The sequence below is a fragment of the Panulirus ornatus genome, chromosome 22 (genome assembly GCF_036320965.1).
Source record: "Panulirus ornatus isolate Po-2019 chromosome 22, ASM3632096v1, whole genome shotgun sequence".
NCBI lineage: Eukaryota > Metazoa > Arthropoda > Malacostraca > Decapoda > Palinuridae > Panulirus > Panulirus ornatus.
The window spans coordinates 18,969,506-18,991,155 of NC_092245.1; the positions used below are offsets into that span (position 1 = coordinate 18,969,506).

At 37.6% G+C, this 21,650-nt stretch overlaps 1 protein-coding gene across 1 annotated transcript in view; it reads right to left on the reverse strand.

Moving 5' to 3' along the window:
* poe (E3 ubiquitin-protein ligase-like protein poe) overlaps positions 1-21,650 on the reverse strand; it is a 230,217-nt gene that overhangs the window by 1,913 nt on the left and 206,654 nt on the right. Inside the window, exons 79-86 of the mRNA XM_071676253.1 lie at positions 21,104-21,227; positions 19,589-19,746; positions 16,783-16,950; positions 14,513-14,691; positions 10,903-11,064; positions 8,679-8,837; positions 5,040-5,364; positions 1,885-2,038 (exon numbers count right to left, since the gene is read on the reverse strand). Coding sequence (XP_071532354.1) covers positions 1,885-2,038; positions 5,040-5,364; positions 8,679-8,837; positions 10,903-11,064; positions 14,513-14,691; positions 16,783-16,950; positions 19,589-19,746; positions 21,104-21,227 — 1,429 coding nt within the window. The remainder of the gene's footprint in view (positions 1-1,884; positions 2,039-5,039; positions 5,365-8,678; positions 8,838-10,902; positions 11,065-14,512; positions 14,692-16,782; positions 16,951-19,588; positions 19,747-21,103; positions 21,228-21,650) is intronic.

Consider the following 21,650-nt stretch of genomic DNA (forward strand, 5'->3'; position numbering starts at 1 on the left):
ATATGTCTATTTCTGAGCCAATATGTGATCAGCTTCTAATGGGATTAACAGTTACACCTTGTCCACAGCCAACGAGGAAAGTGGTCAAGTTATATACTTTGTAATCCAGTTGTTGGCTTCATTCACATTAAAATAAAGATATGACTTTTGATTTTATCAAAACTAATCTCCAGTACACACAACAGATAAGCTAAATGTCTCCCAACATCTTCAATACCATGACAGCCAATGGGTAGTGGGAACTCTACCAACAACCTCCCTTCCTTTGTTTATGCCCTCATTTTGAGGTCCCCCTTATTTCTAAGAGCTGGTCTATGTTCAGATCATCAAGGGCTCCTAAAGATTACAAATTACTTTCAAAATCTGCACCTTCCTTGATGCATTCCACTAGATTTTCATCACTTTTGTGTCTTTCTTTACGTGAGGAAATTATAATGCTGAAAAACATTCAAGACTTGGATAATATTTCATACTCGTCTGTTGTTTCCCCACATTAACGAGGTAGGCCCTAAAGACATTCTGGAGTTTCCCTTGATACTTTAAATGCCCTGGTTCAGTCCACTGAGATCATGTTGCCCCCTGTAAATCACATTACTCTACTTCACTTTATCCTATGCCTGCCTTAAACACTCCAGCATGTTCAGGACCCGAGCCCTCAAACCCTTATTTGCTCAATCCTTCCATCTTCACTTAAGAGTAGACAGTTAAAACCCTAACCTTTTATCTCCAATTTGGCCTCCCCTTTCTCTATGTCCCCTCCATTTCTGACCCATATATCCTCTTTGTCAACCTCTCCTCTCTCATTTTCACCTTATGTCCATAACATTTCAGTACACTCTATTCAGCTCTCTCAAACATACACTTCTTATCACCATACTTCATTTTTTTCTTATCATTTTTTACTCGTTCAACTCTCCCCACACCACATTTTGTCCTCACATGATTTCCAATGCATTCATTCTATTCCATATATTCTTATTTACAACCCATCCCTTGCATCCATATAACACCATCAAGACTACTATACCTTCACACATGCTCATCTTTGCCTTACATACATTCTTCAATGTTCCCAGTACCTTTTTCCTCTTCCAACCCTATGGTGACTCACTTTAACTCCCATGGTTCAATTGGCTATGTCCATTCCCAGGCACTATAGCATTTCACTTTCTCCAAGTTTTTTTTCCACTCAAACTCACAACCCAACAAACCTATCTCTCCTGTGCTAAAGCTCCTAATCCTAATAACTTTCTCTACTTGGATTTACTCTCAACTTTCTTCTTTCATCTATATGTACCTTCAGAGCCATATCACTGTGTAGTGTCCTTGATTTCTCCTCAGAAAAAAAACTCACTTTAGCTCTAATTCTGTCATCAATTTTTCTCTCTCCCCTTATTTTCATTTCATTACACTAGTCAATTATTCCAAAAATCTGAATGCCACATAAATATCTGGTAGTTTCAAGATTATACTTACTGATATAAATAATCACATAATAAAGGGCATATACTGTGACTGCTGTTACAAGACTGGTAAAGTTTCTAAGAATGCATGATGAAAAAGTGCCACCATTTTGGGAAGAGGGAGATATAGCAGCTAGATTTACCTTATGTTACAGTCTGACTGTCTAGCTTCTAATTTCTATCTTCTCACCTGGAAACTGGAGAATCTTGGAAGCCAGCTACTTGATGGATGTATAGCCATTTCATTTCAATATGCAAGCTACATGTGATGACTTAACATCCCAAATCATCCAATTAATGGTTTCATTTGCCCATGAAGTATATATACTAAAGAAATAATAATACAACAGAACTAAGATTCTTACCATACAAAAACTTTACTTACATCTGCCAGTTCACTTACATCTGTCAGTTTACTTACCTACAACATCACAGAACTCCATGAAGGATGCAAGAGGGAGAAGTTCCTCCTGATATGTGGAAAGCAATTTAGAGGAAGCTTCAATCAATGTCTGATCATTATGGCGCACAAATTCTGCAACTGTCACACACCATTCCCCTTCAGCACTTGCCTTCTGCAAAATGGTTTATGTGAATCCCTATAAGTATAATATATTGAAACGTTATCTCAATAAAAAATAATTACAATATACATTCAAACCTTATCTCCACTCTACACTGAATATCTATCTATATTTCTGATGCCTGTTCCAATTGCCACAGCAACAGAGTCTCCATAAACTGATGAACTCCAGTGCCGCTTCTTAGCCTTTAGTGCCTCACCCTTACCAAGCCACTGGCAAAGGGGAAGTCTAGCACAGTGTTCACAAAGGCTCCTATCTAATGTTCCTAATGAGTGCTACTATCTAATGCTCCTAACTATTGCTTCTAATAGTTCTGCTTAAATTTTCCTACCTACTACCACTATCTACTGCTCCTACCATTTTGCCAAAAGGCAGGACTAACACATAGTGCTCACTGCAGGAAAATCCAGAATTATGAAGAATGAGCTGCATGAGTTAAGTGTTGTCAAGAGTTACATGTGACAAAGAGACTGTTTGTTTGTCAGACAGAATGCCAGTAGTCCACATGTTAGTGAGGCAAAAAGAAAAGATAACTACCTGGGTCTGAGGAGTGCAACTTGACAACCACTAAAGTGTGGTTCACTAAGCAGATGTCACTAACCCTCCTGATACCCAGGTGGGTTGCACTGAAATGCTAACTTATCCATACACTTAAAGATCTCCCTTGTAAATTTACTCCATCACTGTCAATTCACTTGCTTGAAATCTCTTCCTCCTCCTACTTCAATTCACCTGCATTTTATTCTAATCATTTTTCAGACCATCTATCCTCTATGTAAGAATCAACATCTACATATAATCTTACAAAAAAAAAAAAAAAATCCATTTATTCACTTATGGTGGGAACATCATATGTCTGGCAATACAGTCAGTCTTATATACCAGATGATACGATCTATAGCCTTATTCACCCCATAGTAACTCGAGAGGAGGAATGTAACTTTTGCATCTTTATTTCGTATTCACTATTTCCCTTCCACATGAAATTTTTCTTCTAACATGGGGTTCGATGAATAAAAGCCTGTATTTTTGCCTGGAAGCAAGACAATGTGTTCATAAGCAAGATTACATTCTAGACAAACTAGTAAGGCAGAGTTCACCATCCAGATACTTTTTCTCTACTTCTAATGATCATCATCACTACTTGACAAGCCAGGTCTGGTGAATCTACAGACACCATTGCTGTGACTGATAGAATAACTGGGTTTACCAGACCAAGCTTTTCAAGGAGATATAAAGTTAGAAGGAAGGATAAAATGTCTAAATGGTGAACCTGCCAATGTGGTTTCCAATCTCAATTGTAGGCACATTTATTTGCTTCCAAGCAAGACTATGGGCTTTTGGTTCCTTGGAACAACTTCTTAGCACCCATGTTTAGCTGTAGTAGAGGAAAAATATTACCCAGAACAGAGAGAGCAAAAAATATCACTAAACACAATGACAGCAAGCAAAATTTGCATCCCTCTACTCTCCATACCATAGAGTAAATCTATCTATCTATATCTCTGATGCCCATTCCCTTCAGGGACTCTCAAGGGGGTGGCCAAAACATAAGTCTCCATAACTGGTGAACTTCAGTGCCCCTTCTTAACGCTCTGTGCCTCATCCTTAATAGGCAACTGGAAGAGGCCAACTTTTAGAGCAATGTTTTCTTACTACTAGCCTAATGTACCAACCTACTGCTGCCTAATGCTCCCATCTAACGTACCCACCACATTTACTTAATGTTTCTACCTAATTCTCCACTCTAATACTTCTATATTTTTCGTTTTCCTACCACTTCCATATCACAGGGCCAGCACACAGTGCTTGCTGCCAAAACGTAGTTACGAAGAATGAGGTGTGTAAAAGAAATGTCAAGCGTCATGAGTGACAAAGAGAGATTGTATGTTTATGGACAAAATGCCAACAGTATGACCTTAAACCTGGTCATTGCACCAAAAAAAGTACAAAGATCTGACTGAATGGATCCAGGGAAGAGCAAATACAATGGTTCTTGAGTTAAGACTACCGAGCTAAAATGAGAAGTTGAAGATTACACAGCTCTCCTCTAAGCAGGAAAGACAAGAGAGGGGGTACCTGATAACAGCCTCTAGATCATATATCAGCTGGATGGTATTAACACAGAGGGCCAGAGGATGATACAGTCAAGCAGAAGCTATGAAAATGTCGGTATTTTTCTCTTTTTAACGAATGGGAAGAGGTACTGGTTCAGTGTAAAGATGGTGGATGGCTGGCATAAACTAACAAAGGAGATGGTGAATACCGGCACTTTACAAGAGTTTAAAAGACTATATGATGGCACAGAAAGTTCAAGAGATGGAGTCCAACAAGTGGAGAACCCTCTCCCTGTACTGTATATATGGAATGCTTAAGATGGATACCATGCTGAGGTTCCTGGGGCTAACTATTTTGGGCAAGAGGAAGATAACCTGTAACATGGGAAAATAGAGTGGAAGAGTATTGGAGGGAAATGGTGGAAGAGTGCATGGAATAGTGTATGTGAGGGAGGCACGTAAGAACAAAGATAAGAAGACTTGCTGTAGCCACCCCCTTGATGTGAAATCCCAAAGGGAACAGGTGTAAGGGACAGAAAGACAGACGGTACCCAAATGCTCTGATACAAATAATGTAGAAAATACCTGGAGAGCCTGTGGCAAAAAATGATGAAAACTTGCTTTTATCAAGAGCCATTAATAAAAGAAAAAAAAGTTGGACATCAGGTGTTACATGATCAAGTCATCAGAGTTCAGGATATCTCAAAATCTATAAGTCTGCAGAAACATGCAAAGTTCATGAGGTGTGGACTTAGATGTGTGTGAGTCACCCAAATGAATACTTGAAGTGCACACAATAAAGGTAAATGGATAATGAAAATTACCAAAGGATGTATACAACTGTCTTCAAACAGCAAAGCACTCAACATACAAAAATTGAAACAAACCTAAACTAATCCGACAGGAAGGCTAGTCATTAAAGATTAAATACTAACCTTAAAGAAAGTATTATAAATACCATCCACAAGAGCCCAGAACATTGCAGCATGCTTATATACTGCCCAATCCTTTGTTCCTTTGTCTGTGATCCTGTTTCCTTGAGGTGGATGAGGGGAGACAGAACGGGCATGTGCAACAACCAGCAGACGCTGCAGATACGCAACCCTTACTGCGATCCACTGCTGTGGAGAATAAACTGCCAAGGCCAGGACACCCATGTAGAAAGCTCCCTCAGCCTCATAAGCTCCTTCTATCCATCGCTCACGCCCAGCTTCAAGAAAAGTTGAGAGTTTCTTCTCTTCACGACTAGCAGAACGTGTTCTGTGGACAGAAATAATATATACCTAAAAATAAATATTTTTGTGTGGCAGGGTGGTGGTGGGAATGGATGAAGGCAGCATGTATGAATATGTACATGAGTATATAAGTATATGTCTGTGTATGTATATGTATGTAAACATTGAAATGTATAGGTATGTATATGTGTGTGTGTGGGCATTGATGTATATACATGTGTATGTGGGTGGGTTGGGCCATTCTTTCATCTGCTTCCTTGCGCTACCTCGCTAATGCGGGAGACAGCAACAAAGTATAATAAAAAAATATAATGATAATTATTTTATTCATATTTATCACACTTAATTGCAGTTTCCTGCATCAGTAAGGTAGCACCAGGAAACAGAAGAAGAATGGCCCATCCACTCATATACACATAAACGCCCATATATGTATATACGCATATACATATATAAACATGTACATGTTCACACGTGCTCGCCTTCATACATTCTTGGCACTACCCCGCCTCACAGGAAACAGCATCGCTACCCCCTGCTTCAGCAAGGTAGAGCCAGGAAAACAGACAATAAAGGCCACATTTGTTCACACTCAGTCTCTAGCTGTCATGTGCAATGCACAAAAAGAAACTATCGTTTCATGAAAATTTCATTCATTCACGGGATCCATATCTATAAATGTGCAATCAATTAAGGATGCCACTGCTACTATTATCAGAGGAGGTGTGAATGGAGACATTGGTCCCATCTGGGTGCATTAACTCAATGTGCTATGAATCAAGTGAGAAAATACTTGTACATCATCCATTTCAAGTGGGTGGGGGTGTAATGAATATGAAAGTTTGCACATAAATGCTTATCAGAAAGAGCTCTAAAGGCAATGACTGGGTTTATGGATGGATAACTAAGCGTAAACTCTAGCATGGATAGGCTTCCCCTAAAATACATGTGCAATCTAGCATGGATAAGCTTCTCCAAAAATACTCGTGCAAGCATAAGTTAGATCCAATAAGTGTTTAAAGCTTTAAAAATTCACTAAAAATCCATTTTTGGGTCTATAATAGCCATTTTTTAGATCTATAAGTGATTGTTACAATTTGAAGAGTTTAACCTGACCCACAAATTATCAGGTTATGTGTAATGAGTTCAGTTAACCCACTCCCTCCCTGCAACTCACAACAGTAATAAATATCTATAGCAGTGGTCAACAAACTTTGAAAAGATGATGATGGTACTGGGGATTCTCATTTTTCAAGGCATTCCATGAAAATGCCACAAATAATGAAGCCAATATCACAAAAGTTCCAATGTTATAAGTAAGGGATATTTTCTCAAGGAGTTTCATTACAATTTTCCTTGCATAAACCATAGTATACTTCTCTGGAATTACATAAATCTTATTTAATGAGGAAAAAGATAAAATTTACATACAACAGATGAATTTACTCAAGAAGCCTAATGGGGTGGTAGAAGAGATGGTGGACTTGTTCAGACACAGAGGTAGACGTGTCTGCCTGTTCATCTACATTACAAGCAATCTCAATCTTTTCCAAAATCTCATCAAACTGCCTGGTTATGTAAAAAGCATCTTGGGATGAAAAGTAACACTTTTAGCACTTTTCATCATCTTGTCTAAATTATAAAATACAGTGCACTGTTGAATGAGGCAGATCTAAGGCCCAAACAGATCCATGACTTGTTCTTCCTTCTCAAGCCATTACAACATATTTAATTCAACATCGAAGTTAATACTTTTTTTCTCAATTTCTGGGGCAGGAACAACCACCTTCAACAATCATTTGGAATTTGGAACTCATTGTAAGATACCCTGGCTCATCAAAACGTACTGCTGCTTGCCTAAGATTCCTATTGTGAAGTGTTTACTTAAATAAGAGCCCAGCACAGACAATATGTTTGATACAATATGCAAGCATTTTCTAAAAGTAATGAACCTTACAGAGGTACATTTTCATGCATCTTTGCATCTCAAAATTCTTTACACGGTATAGAAATGTGTAGCATGCAGAGGTTGGGAGGTGGGCATGTGAGAGTGGATAGTCAGGGGAGGGTTGACAAAGTTGATTAGTTACAAAAAGAGAAAAGACAGGTGTAGAAGCAGCACCAACAGAGATGGAGCACAAGTAATTGTAAAACGTACAAGAAAATGAGGCAGAAGTCAAGAGTAAGATGCGAGGGCAAATGAGACATGGGGACTGTGAGTACCAGCTAACTTTATGGATAAGGTGATGAGGTGAGCAGGTAAATACAAAGAGGCAGTTGAGCATATATATGAATAAAAGCAAGGTTTTCAGGTATGTCAGGGAAGAAGGATAGCTTAGTTAGGACATGAGTTTGAATGGAGAAAATTTGGAGGTAGAAATGTTTTATAAACCTTGGAGTGGACATGACAAAAATGGAACCAGGGAACTGGAAGTCAGTCATATGGTGGGTGAAGGGGATGAAGGTTATCAGAACACTGAGGAATGTTTGGAAAAAGGGCAAAAATGGGTGTGTTTGAAGGTATAGTAGTCTCAACAAATCTGTATGGAGATGAGGTATGTCCTACAAAGGGAGTTGTGCAGAGGAGATTGGACATGTTGAAACCGAAATGTCTGAGGACAATATGTTGTGTGAGAATTAACCAAGTACATCACAGAAGGGTAAGAGGGAGGTGTTGCAATACATAGAGTGTAGTTGAGAGAGCTGTGTTGAAATGATCTGGATATATGGAGAGAATGAGTGAGGGAAGGTTGACAAAGAGGATATTTATGTCAGAAGTGGAGAAGACAAGAAGGAAAAGAGGAGAGACCATAATACAGAAGGAAGGATGGCATGAAAAAGATCTTGAGTGACTAGGGCCTGAACATGCAGAAGGAAAGGCACGTATGGAATAGGGTGAACTGCGAGGCCTGGTTGTGGATAGGGGAGCTGTAGTTTTGGTGCATTATACATGACAGACAGAGTATGGACGAAAGCAAATGAGGCCTGTCTTCATCTGTTCCTGGCCCTACTTTACTAATGAGAAATGAACAAGTATGAAAATAAAGCTACTACTTTCAGCAACACTATGCATTCCTTATCATTCAAAAGAGTTTGGGTGCACTCTGATTCATATAAATTAGGTCACCTGAAAAAAGGATTAGCTATTCTTATTTACGGTAAATGAACATGGCCATCACCAAAACACATATCACACATATTATGTGTGGTATCTACGTGAAAATTGTTGTGGCTGTAACTGAGGGTGAATACATACAAGATAAACCAAAATGGAATTTGGATTGGAAAGCATATTCTGATGTCCAATCATATATCAAGCGATGAGCATTCACAACTTACGTGTTGATAACATAAACAGCCATATGCAGTATATACGGAATCAAGTTCATATTAGACTGTCGACCACCTCCTCCTGTATCATCGCTAAATGATTTCTCATTAGCAAATCTTAGAAGCAAGAGTTTCAGATCTTGAAGGGTTGAAGGATAACTGATATCCCTGAAAGGAAACAGAAATACATATCATTAGCCTGAACTCATATTTTCTTTTCAAAAATTCAAGAATAATTCCAATATCTATATGTGATGGGATATGGATTAAGATCTTTCTGTTCTCTGGTAAAACGAGACTCGAAAAGATTTATCTTGGTAAAATGAGACTTGAAAAGATTTATGTCTCTTTCCAAATCAGTGTAGTCTTGTCTGAAAATTCAAAACAGAATGAACACGAGTATAAATTAACTATCAGTAAGTCTAAGCTTTCCTTCTGAAAATGAAGAGTATGACTGAAGGGGTGGGATGGCTATATTAACCATGACCATCATCCCAACAGCAAATAATCATGTCATTCACCAGGATTTCAAAATATTCATAAAATTCAACAGAGGGACGGCACTGCAGCTCTGTTTTCTCAAGGAAAAAATATTCTGTCAGCATTGATTTTCTATTCCAAACATGGTGTTCACACCCATGCCTAATACCAGTAATAAATCTGTGCATGTAATATGTCAAAGACTATACTGCTTAAGAGAGAGGTAAAAATCTTAAAACTGATACCAAAAAACCAACAAATTAATCTAAAAGTTTTCACAGACAAAACTGTTAATCGAAATTCACTTTCATTAGCATTTGATGAAAGTCTCCAAATTATGATTCTTATACATTAATTCTGAGTAACAGAGGCTGTTATGTATGAAATTAATCAATACTGCTGACTAACATAATGCAAATATATGTATAAGATGGTAAATACAACAGTTTCCCTTACTACCAGAAGGGATGGAAAAAAAAAAAAGTCGCCAAGAATGAGAAAACTGCTCTTTCTCTGGTACTCTTGGAATAAATGTGGTTATTTGAATGCAGAAAAAATCTTAAGAAAAATATCAAGGTTCTTTATCAATAACAAAATTAACCTTTTCACCACGAGAAGAGGAAAAATTCAATTTCCCTTTATTAAGCAGGAGTTAAATATAAAAATAAAAAGCAATAAAAAATTTGAAATTTAACTCTGGCACAGAAGAAAGCATTCATCCCCGATTACAAAAATGAACTTGTTTAAATGTCTCAGTTTAGCTATGATGCCACTATTAGCCATCACCAGGGGTTAGGTATCAGCCCATCTGTCCTACCAAATGTATGTGCATTACATTTTTCTCTTTTCTATTACATCAATACACTATTGTTTGTGTTAGCACCTGTTTATATATGTTAGTTCATACCATTATCTATCCTACATGAAATAAATGAAAATTTCAGCGAAAATTCTATGCAAACATAAATATAGTTTACTTCCCTACTGCAGTTGCATGACATCATACTCCTCCCTATGACATACATACACAGGGTAATCGAACTCTGAAGCCTTTCAATTCTTTTTATACTGGTGAGGTTCATAGCCCCTGGCAACTTTCACAATGCCAAAAAATTGGCTGGGTGTCTGAACATGTATGGTATAACCAAGATGGGAAGAGAGACAGGTAATATGGTTGAGGAAAGGAATCTGTTAGGCAAGGGAACTCTGTACATGTGTCAGAATCAGAGGGGACATGGAGAAGGGGAAAATTATTTTAGAGATGAAAGCATTAAGTGAAAAATATTCTGAATGTCTGGGGTCTGAACACGCAAGAAGGTGAAAGGTATGCATGTGATAAGAGTGAAATGAAGTGATGTGGTATACAATCGATGAACTGAAACAGGGTGTATGAAGTTGGAGAAAAAATGGAAAGGTGTGTGGTGCCTGGTTGTGGACAGGGTGCTGTAGTTTCGGTGCATTCCACACGGCAGTTAATGAATGGATACAAGTGAGTGAAGTCTTTCCTTAGTCTGTTCTTGGCACTATCTATGTGGAAACTGCAAACAAGAGTACAGAATCATCCTGGGTCATTCTCATAACACTTACCAATAGTCCCTCAACAAGCTGAGCCTGTCCATCATCTGAAAACACCAGCAGCTTAAACAGTAGTTTGGTAATACACTACTGACACATCACTGAGACCTTTGTTGTCATTATGGTGAGACTAAATTCTAAATTCATTGCTAAAACTTGGGTAATATATCTTACAAACCTATGAGATGTACATTCCTGCAGGTAGGTGTTGTGACGAGCAAGGCATGAAGCAAATGCAGACTCGGGCACTTGTGGACCCCAGAGAGGCAGCAGACCATTTGCCCTTGTGTTGGCATTATGCAGAGCAGCACATTCCCATTCATCACGAGATCGAGAAGACCTAAAGACAAATATCACAATAATCAATAAAACTTTTTCTTTACAGTAAGTGTGAAGTACTGGCTGTGATATGCATATGATTTTTTTTAAGGGAGGGAAGGGTCATCTAATCTTTCAATGGCAAATTTCCCTCTTGGACAGTTTAGGCAAAAACACAAGGTAAAGAGCTTCATGGCCTAGCTCTAGAAAGACAGAAAGAGGTAGATATCGAATCAAGCAATCCTCAAGGTGCCACTGTTCATACAAATGCTATGTGACATAGCAAGAGGAGGAGGTATATGAGCTGCCAGCTCTCAAGAGCAAAAGCCAACATAAAATCTATAAAAATGAAAGCAACACTATGGAGAAAAGAAAGGGGTGCACACTGAGAAGTGACACTGTCAGTTGCCATCAGCCTGAGCATACCACAGCATATCAACGCTTTACACACATTGAATCTATATATATCTATATCTCTGATGCCTGTTCCCAACTAGAACTTCCTTAAGGGGGTGGTCAAAGTATGTTATAGTCTCCATAACTAGTGAACTGTAGTGCTGCTTCTTATATTTCAGTGCCTCACCTGTAACAAGCCACTGGCAGAGGGCAACTCTAGCACAGTGTTTTCAGAGGTTCCTATCTAATGTTCCTACCTACTACTTCTACCTAATGTATCTATCTAATGCTCCTGCTTAAATGTTTCTACCTAATACTTCCATCTATTGCTCCAACCATTTTGTCAAAAAGGCAGGGCTGTAAGCATATAAAGCTCTCTGTATGAAAATCTACAACTAAGAATGAACTCTGAGAGTTAAGTTTTGTCAAGTGTTATGCATAAACAGGAAAAATTGTATGTTTGTGGATAGAATGCCAGTGGTCTATTTGTGTGTGAGCATAAAGAAAAGAAAAAAAATGCTACCTGTGTCAGAGGAGAGTAATTTGACAAGCAGTGAAGTGCTGGCTTACTATGCAGCCATCACTAACCCTCCTAACACCCAAGCAGATAGTACTGGTAATATACCTCCATGGTCGTCGGCTGCCTATCATCTACTACCTTTGTTACACATGGTGAATACCTGTACTAATCAGATACATGTGTGAGATACAAACAAGACTTAACAAAAGTACTACTATCTTTTATTTATCAACTCCAATTTCATTACTATCTAGAATGGATGGACCAATTGTATACTGTGTCACATTAGGTTCATGCACACCAAAAGCTTATTTTTTGTTTGATGAAATTATCTTAAAAAAATCACAACAGCTAAGAAAATTACAATAAAACTGATAGCCCAAAAGTACTAATACAAATATTAGGTGATGTATTCATTTCCCTATCATCTTTGACTAAGACTGAGTGAAGAGTAGCATAAGGTGAGAGTAAATGAAACTAAGGAGTAAGAGAGGAATGGAAAATATTTTGAAAAACTAAGCTTACAAGTATAGGTGAAGCATGTGTATGCCATAGGAAAGATGAGGGGTGACTGAGAAGAGAGAGGAATTTGGATGGTATCTGCAAGGAATGACAAATTACTGATAGGTGTACACGAGAAAACAGCATGATGTCATGATATGAATACTGAATGATATGAATACTGGAAAAATTAGAGTAGCGAAGTGCTTTAGCTACCTAGGAGTGGACATGGCAGCAAACAGAATCATCGAAGTATAAGTAACTCATAAGGTGGGTGAGAGGGAAAATGTGCTGGAAGAACAGGAGAATGTGTGGAATGAGAGATCATAAAATGGGAGGGCAAAAATCGTTATGTATGAAGGTACAGTAATCCCAACATTATTATATGAATGCGAGGCATGGGCTATTGACAAGACTGAGCAAAGGAGTGCAGATACATAGGAAATGAAATGTAAGGCAGTTTGAAAGAGTAAACAATGAAAGGGTATGAGAAAGCAGAGGTAATAAAAAGATTGTGGTTGGGAGAGCTGAAGAGGGTATGATGAAATGGACATATGTAGAGAATGAGTGTAGAAAGTTTGACAAAGAGGATGTAAGTGTCAGAAGTAGAGGGAACAAGGAGAACCACGACACAAAACTAGAGTCGGCAGAATGGAGTGAAAATGATTCTGAATGATCAAGGGCTAAACAAGTTGGAGGGTGAAAAGTGTATATAGGATACAATGAACTGGAATAATGTGGTATTCGTGGTTGATGTGTTGTCAATGGACTGAACTAGGGCAACTGAAAAGTCTGGAGTAAACCATGGACAGACATAAATCTTTTATAATTTTTGGACTAGAAAAGAACATGCAAGAAATAAATGGTAAAGGGAAAAGAAAGAAATGCTTGTTAAAGGGTTACTAGAGACATAAGAATTATCAGATGCAATCTCTGTGACAAATCAAAGAAGGATCGGAAGCTATAATCAAGACAAAGGGACAACCAATTCTAGTTAAATTTGATTTGGAGTCATCTTACCTGGATGTAATAAGACAAGCTACATAATGAAAAGGTGGAATTCAGCAAAATATTCATTGAGCATAACAGATCTCTTGCCTCATACAGCATTTTGTCTTTTTTTGCCTTCTGACTGTCTTCCTTGCTCTCTTCCCTTGGTCTAACACATGATGAATAACAATAATCATAAAGAGGCCTTCTTTCACTTTGTTCATTCCTCATTATTTGAAATTTGCTTGGGTTGAATATCACAATTATATCAGTCCAACTTTGGACTCTAAGTCCCCTTGTAAGCTGATGCAGTACTCCTAAACACTAAAACTCCCCCTTAACTTCTGATTCTGCCCTATCTACGTTAATTTTTTTTTTTTTTTTTTTTTCATACTATTCGCCATTTCCCGCATTAGCGAGGTAGCGCTAAGAACAGAGGACTGGGCCTTTGAGGGAATATCCTCACCTGGCCCCCTTCTCTGTTCCTTCTTTTGGAAAAAAAAAAAAAAAAAAAAAAAAAAAAAAAAAAAAAAAACGTTATTTTGTGATAATGTCTATTTGTTTAAAGCAAAAACCCTTGCTCTACCCTCCTTACTAGAGAAACCTAACATTTTGCATACACATTCAGATTCTGCTACCAATGCACCAACTTACACCACCTGAAACCTCTGTTTTGTTTGAATGACTCTGTGATACAAAACAATTTCCCTACCTCACTCTTATCTAACTAAATGCCGTTATTGAAATGAAACAAACCCCCATATAATCTTTGCACATTTCCAAATCAATCTGGGATGATGTCAAGCTTATATAATGAGTACTGTTGTTAATTGACTCCACCTACTTATGGTTAAACTGTGAGTGAAAAGTCACTTTTAGTGAGGTTGCATCAATCTCAACAGATGATGATTGCAATCTAATCTATGAACTTTTCACTTCAAAGGACTCAATTATTTTTCATGAAACGGCAGGAGCTCCATGAAAGGGATCCTGAGCTTGTAAAATCAAATCAAATACTACAGAGTACGTATATACCATGACTTGAACATATCTAATAACACACCTTACAGCTGCAAGATAACAATCAACATGGACAACGTTGAAGTGCGAAACGGTGCAATATCCTGGAGTTTTGTGCGGCTTGTTTTCAAATTCCTCCACCACACAACGCTTGCTGAATGTGTAAATTGCTAAGACTTTTAGAGGCTGGCACCGATAACCCTCTAAACAGATTGCACAAACCTGCAAAAACAACATAGCTATGACTGTATCATTATAAAACAATGAAAAAAGAGCTTTAAACAAAACCAAATGCCAAGTGTTTAAATGAAAAATATCATATGGTACTATCACTAAAATCTATAAATCCTTAAGAGTCATCACTTACTTTTCACCTTGAGCAGCAGCAGCTTCAGGAACTTTTAACTTTTAAATGTTGGTAACAACTTCATAACACCTAAATTTTGAATATGGATATCATTTTTTTTTTGAACATGGATATCATTTAAATAGAAATTTAAGAGATATTTTCTTTAAAAAGGGTTTGGAAAATTACAAGAACTGACCATAAGTATATATGTCATGAGAAGACCAGAAGTTCATCAATCTACTTTGGGCACAAGGGCTTCAAGAGAGACAAAGATTGTGTCAGAATTTATAACAAGAAAATAAAAGGTTAAACAATCAAATATAAATCTATGGTTAAAAGCATCAATTAATCATGAGGAATGTTACATGGTTAACAAAAATTTACCGTGGAAAAAAATGAAAAGGCCAGGGAAGAATGCCTGACAAGACTGGTATTTGAAAAATTCTGTATTTGTTCTTTTAATCTTGAACATACCTAAAAGATTCCAATTATCTTAAGAATACAAACAAAACTCAAATTCATGTAGCTAATCAAGTGGATGCACTACATCATGGCTACAGCCAGGTAAGACTCCCATCTATTTCACCTACTTCCTCCATTATTTTTCAAATTATGTAGATTATTATAAATTCATGCATTTGGTAAGAACCTCACTATGTGTAACAGACTGAAGACCTGCCCCTCTCTCTAAGACCCATGCATTCATCTTCCCATCCAAAATCAGATTATACATCCAACATGACAACAAATAACCCTGCCACCGACCAATCTTCATCTAGAACCACTTACTCTCCCCTCTTCCTACTCGGATACATTTTCCATGAAGTGTGCCGATACTCTCCATCCCTTGCCATCCCTTGCATCTTCCTCTTCACCTGCTACTTTCTTTTAAACATCTTCCAATTATTCACACTCCCTCCTTGTATGTAATACACATTCAACTCACTCTCCTCTCTCAATAACAGCTTTGTTCTGATATCTCTTGGCTAATTTTCATAAATTTTCAGGCTTTGTAAAACCCATTACCTTCAAGTTATTTTCTCTTAATTTTTCGAAGAATATATTTGATTATCAATTCATACATTAGGTAAAAGCCTACTAGAGAAAAATGAGTTGATTAATATCAATAATACAATTCAATCATATTTTACCAATCATAAGCGTTATTAAACAACTGATGATGCAAGCTAATTAAGGATTCAATTTCCACAACCTTTTTTCTCCAAGATCCCTCTGAAGCGAATAGTACAGAAAGTATATATGAAATATACAATCTGCCACTTCCCTTTATCAAGCTTATGTTGAATATTTGGAACAGAACACAACTGGTAACATTTAAGAGGAGTTATGCATGGTTTCCATATGTTTCATCTATTTCCTCCTATATTTCCCTAAGTATATAGGAAATCATTAATTCATTCATTAGATAAGACCCTTTGGAAGAGAGCTGTTTACAAAAAACTACATGTGTCTATGTATAATAATATAATACACAGCCACAATGATGAACAAACTGTAATGGGAGAAAAAAAAAAAAAAAAAAAGCATCACATTAGAATGGATGTTAAGCAGCCCTATGTTGCCAACTTGTAAACACTCTTCAAAAACTTCACATATTTATTCATTTATGCATTATAATACATATAACACAAACTTACATACCAAATACTACATTATAACACCCAGAAATTATCTATACAAAGTTAAACACAGAGAGAAAAGAAAAAGGAGAAAATGGAGGAGGAGGAAAGGTAAGAGACAGTGAAGGGGGAGAAGAAGGAGCCAACAAAATTTCCACACATGGTTTATGCCTGTATGTACTTAATCCATATCATGGAGATACCATGGAGTTAATGATAACAGACAAAATGGATGATGCAGAATCTTAAATCAATAAAGCTGTATAGGTTCCAGTTCAAAGCACGAAATGTGCAGCACAGATTTCAAAGATTCTTAAAACTCACTAGCCCAGATTCCTCTGCTATTTCTCCCATTTGTGACAGTAGAGCAGACTGTGATGTTATCTGTTCCTTGTCATTAGCACGAAGTCCAAGACGGCTCAGTTCTTTCTTGCGTGTCTCCATTGCTAACCGCTTCTTTTCCTGCCTAGTCTGGCGGCGTACTTCTTGTACCTAAAATAATAAATGATATATCTGTATCTACAGGAAACATACCACAATTCATAAATAATGATTTAATCAAACCTCTCTACCACCAATCTAATCTTAAGCCCACTTGGTTCTCAGTTTCCTAGTACTGTACTGTAAGAATATTTAAGCTATTAAAAATTCTTCATAAAATAAAGTTAAAATTTCTGCTATCAACTGCTTCTTTTACTGCTTTCCAAGTCACTCAAATTCTGTATATCAAGTACACAAAATTTTGTTGCCAAAATTCATCTTGTGCTCATAAGAGGAATTAGTTAAATATGATCCACATAAAGAATAACATGAAAAAGAAACAAATATATAAAATATGTAGTCTCAACATTATTATATGGATGTGAGGCACCGGCTATAGATAAGCCTATGCAGAATAAGGTGGATATGTTGAAATTGAAATATTTGTGGACAATATGTGGTGCAAGGTGGTCTGATCAAGTAAGAAATGAAAAGAGTAAGAGAGAGGTGCTATAGACAGGGGTAAAAAAAAAAAAGTGGTTGAAAGAGCTGCATAGGGTGCGCTGAACTAATTTGGACACAGAATCAATAGATTGAACCAGGGCATGTGAAACATCTAGGGTAAACCATGAAAAGTTTTCTGGGGCCTGGATGTGGAAAGGGAGCTGTGGTTTCGGTGCATTATACATGACAGCTAGAGACCGAGTATGAACGAATGTGGTCTTTGTTGTCTTTTCCTAGCGCTACCTTGCATGCGTGAGTGGGGATGGGGTTTTCATTTCATGTGTGGCAGGGTGGCGATGAGAATGAATAAAGGCAGCAAGTATGAATTATGTACATGTGTATACGTGTATATGTCTATGTATGTATATATATGTATACATTGAACTGTATAGGTATGTATATGTGCGTGTGGACGTGTATGTATATACATGTGTATGTGGGTGGGTTGGGCCATTCCTTTGTCTGTTTCCTTGCGATACCTCGCTAACGTGGGAGACAGCAACAAAGTATAACAAAAAAATAAAGATCGAATGAGTGAGGAAAGGTTGACAAAGGGGATATGTGTATGTCAGAAATGGAAGGCACATGGAGAATGGGGAGACCAAAATGGAGATGGAAGGATGGAGCGGGAAAGATTTTGAGCAATCAGGACATGAATGAGCAGGAAGGTGAAAGGTGTGCACGGACGGGATAGAGTGAAATGGAACGATGGGACTGAAACAGGGAATTTGAAGCATCCAAGGTAAACCATGGAAAGGTCTGTGGGGCCTGATTGTGGGTTCAGTGCATTACATGACAACTAGGAAACAGATGCGAGCAGATGCAGCCTTTCTTCGTCTGTTCCTGGCACCACCTCAAAAGTTGTGGAAAACAACAATCATGTATAAAAAAAGAAAGAGTGTAGCTGACCTTGTCAAACCTTAAGAAGGTAACAAAAGAGAATTTCCCCCACTTACTTATTTGCCTTCCTTGAAAGGCAGAATATATGGCAGTAGAATTCTTTCTCCCATATTCCCATAGATATAATTCTATTTAATTATCTATACCAACTTAGTGAGGTTATTACCCTACTTGCACAAATTCACTCTATAGCTGTCATGAATGATATTCTCTATCTCAAAGCTTACCATCCACAGCCCAGCTCCAAACACTATTCCATGGTTTAATTTGGCCATTTCATGTGCCCTGGTTCAGCCCAATGACTGCCTCCACAAAATACATCAGTCAAATTGTTTCTATCTCAAGCACATCACTCACCCTCCTAAATATCTATACTGCCATCACACCCCCAGAGAGAGAGAGAGAGAGAGAGAGAGAGAGAGAGAGAGAGAGAGAGAGAGAGAGAGAGAGAGAGAGAGCGCGCTTCCTTCACTCTCAACTTTTGCCATTCAACACTCAATCTCTCCTTTTATTTCTTCAAAGAGGTCTCTTTTCCAAGCTCACTTACTTTCACCACCCTTTCCTCACACATCATTTCCTCTCTGAAATCTTTTATAAGTCTTCACCCTTGCCTTTACCAGGAAATGATCAGACATCACACCAGCTACCTTTCTCAGGACACTCACATCCAAGAGAGTCTCTTTATGATGCATGTCAATCAGTCTGTAATCTAATGATGCCCACTGGTCATCTCTCCTACTAACTCATGTATGTCTTTTTTTTTTTCAAACCAGGTATTCCCAGTCACTAGTCTTTTTTTTCAGCACACAACTCCACAAGCTGTTCCCTCACTATTCTTATTCACAATATTGTGTACTTCATGTCCCCCTATCATACCCTTAATGCACATTACTAACTTTCGTATATTAATCACCAATCACTAATACCTGGTATCTTATATATGGAAAAAAAATGGTATGTAAGAAATCAGCCTTGCACTTTTAAAGTTGATTACGCAAAATATTAAGAAAGGCATACTGTGGATGAATGGTAGGAAAAGGAAACACAAGGTTATATTTGCTCCCATCAGCCACAAGTGACAAAAGGGATGGAGAAATATATGCTGTAACTATCAACTAAGGAAATAAGAAGCTAAGAAGTTCAATGGCTAAATCTTTAATGATTGTATTAAAAATCCAAGTACTACAAAATGCTACCTGCATTTAATAAACTCTAATGTACTTTACATAAAAAAAAATGATTTTACCTGAATAGCTATACTAGGATCATCTCTCAGCGCTTCAAGCAGATTTTCAGCAACTGACCCAACATGTTCATCAGAAGACATCTGCTCAAGACGATGAATAGCTGGAATACATGTTGCTGCAACTGCTTGTTGTGTTCCTTTGTGCTTAGTTGCCAATCCTGTTACAAAAAAATGCATATAATTTCAAACATATGTATCTATCTATCCATCTATTTATCTGATGCAAGTTCCCGTTAGGAACACCCTTAAGGGGTTGGCCACAGCAAAAGAGTCTCAGTAACTAGTAAACTATACTGCTACTTTTCAGCCTTTACTGCTTCATCCTTAACAGGCCACTGGCATTGGGCAACACTAGCACACTGTCTTCAGATGCTCCTACCAAATCTTCCTACCAAGCGATTCTACTTAAGGTTCAAACTTATTTTTATCATAATAGTGTCACTTCTAATCTTACCAAACCTTGGCAGAATTATTTTTCATATCCACAGAAAAGGACTGCAATAAAGCTGACCCTGTAGCTACATTTTAAGGACATGAAAATTAAGACTAGAAATCATGATACTGACTGCGTCAGATGTTCCACACATCACCAAGTCCTAATTCAGTAATACAGTCCTGACTCTGAAGTGTTCAAGTGATGTCCTGAATACTTTCACATCCTGCAATTCAGCACTGCTGGTCCTACTTTCTTTTACTACAAATACGGAAGGAATCAGAATTACCTCAACTCTCCCAAAGTTTTCATAAGCAATTTGTTCATGACATTTCACTCTTCTCAAGATCTTATGCAAATTGTGTATAATCATTCACGTGTCATAAAGATTTCATATTCAGATGCACATCACTATTGTTCACATGCAAAGACTATTTCAGAATAGTCTTGCTAATATATCTGGCAGCAGGGCTCGTCTCCCTCCTATACATCTAAACTAATCATCATCTCATTCAGCGACATCTCCAAATCACCCATACCTGCTCAATCTTTACACCTCCAATTTGGTTTCCCAGTTCTCCTTGTTCCCTCCATCTCTAACACATATATCCTCTTTGTCAACCTTTCCTAACTTATTCTCTCTATATGTCCAAACCATTTCAACACACCCTCTTCTGCTCTCTCTACTTCATTCTTTTATTGCCACACCTCTCTCTTACCCTTTCATTACTTAATCAAATCACCTCACACCACATAAAGTCCTCAAACATTTCATTTCCAAAACATCCATCCTCCTCGGTACAACCCTAGCTATAGCCCATGCCTCACTACCATTTGATATTGTTATACTGTTGGAACTACTATTCCTTCAAACATACCCATTTTTCCTCTGCAAGATAATGTTCTCTCTTTCCACACATTCTTCATCGTTCCCAGAACCTTCGCCCCCTTCCCACCCTATGATGTACTTCTGCTTCCAAGATTCCATTTGCTAACAAGTCCACTTCCAGATATCTAAAACACTTAATATACTTCCATAATAAATTTTCTGAAGACAAATTCTACAGTTCACTAATACTCACCAGTGAGAAGCCTGAGGATGTATTTGAGAGAGGGTCGTCCCAAGAACTCCTTCCATTCATCATTACACACCACAACAAGCTTCTTACTTACAGGCATGTGGTTCTCTATATATGATAATGCATCCTGTAGAGTTCAAATTTACTGTTAATTTTCCTTTAACAATTAATACGTAATATTAAAACAAAATTTTTATGATACTAAGTAAAATTCATTACAAACTAAATCTTAATAGTAAAATCCAATAGTTTTACTGAATATGAAAATCATAACATTTCTGAGGCTTCTTACAACTATTTAATGGAAATCAAGTATTTCTCACACACATTCTTCAAAGCAAACACCTGATCCACACATCCTCTACCACTTCTGAAACCACACTGCTCCTCCCTAGTCTGATGCTCTTTCTCTCAACAATACCCTCCCATACAACTGAAAAGGAATACTTAAACTCATGCCTCTGTAGTTTGAACACTCACCTTTATCCCCTTTGCCTTTGTAAATTGGCTCTATGCAAGCATTCCACCAATCCTCAGCCACTTCACCAAG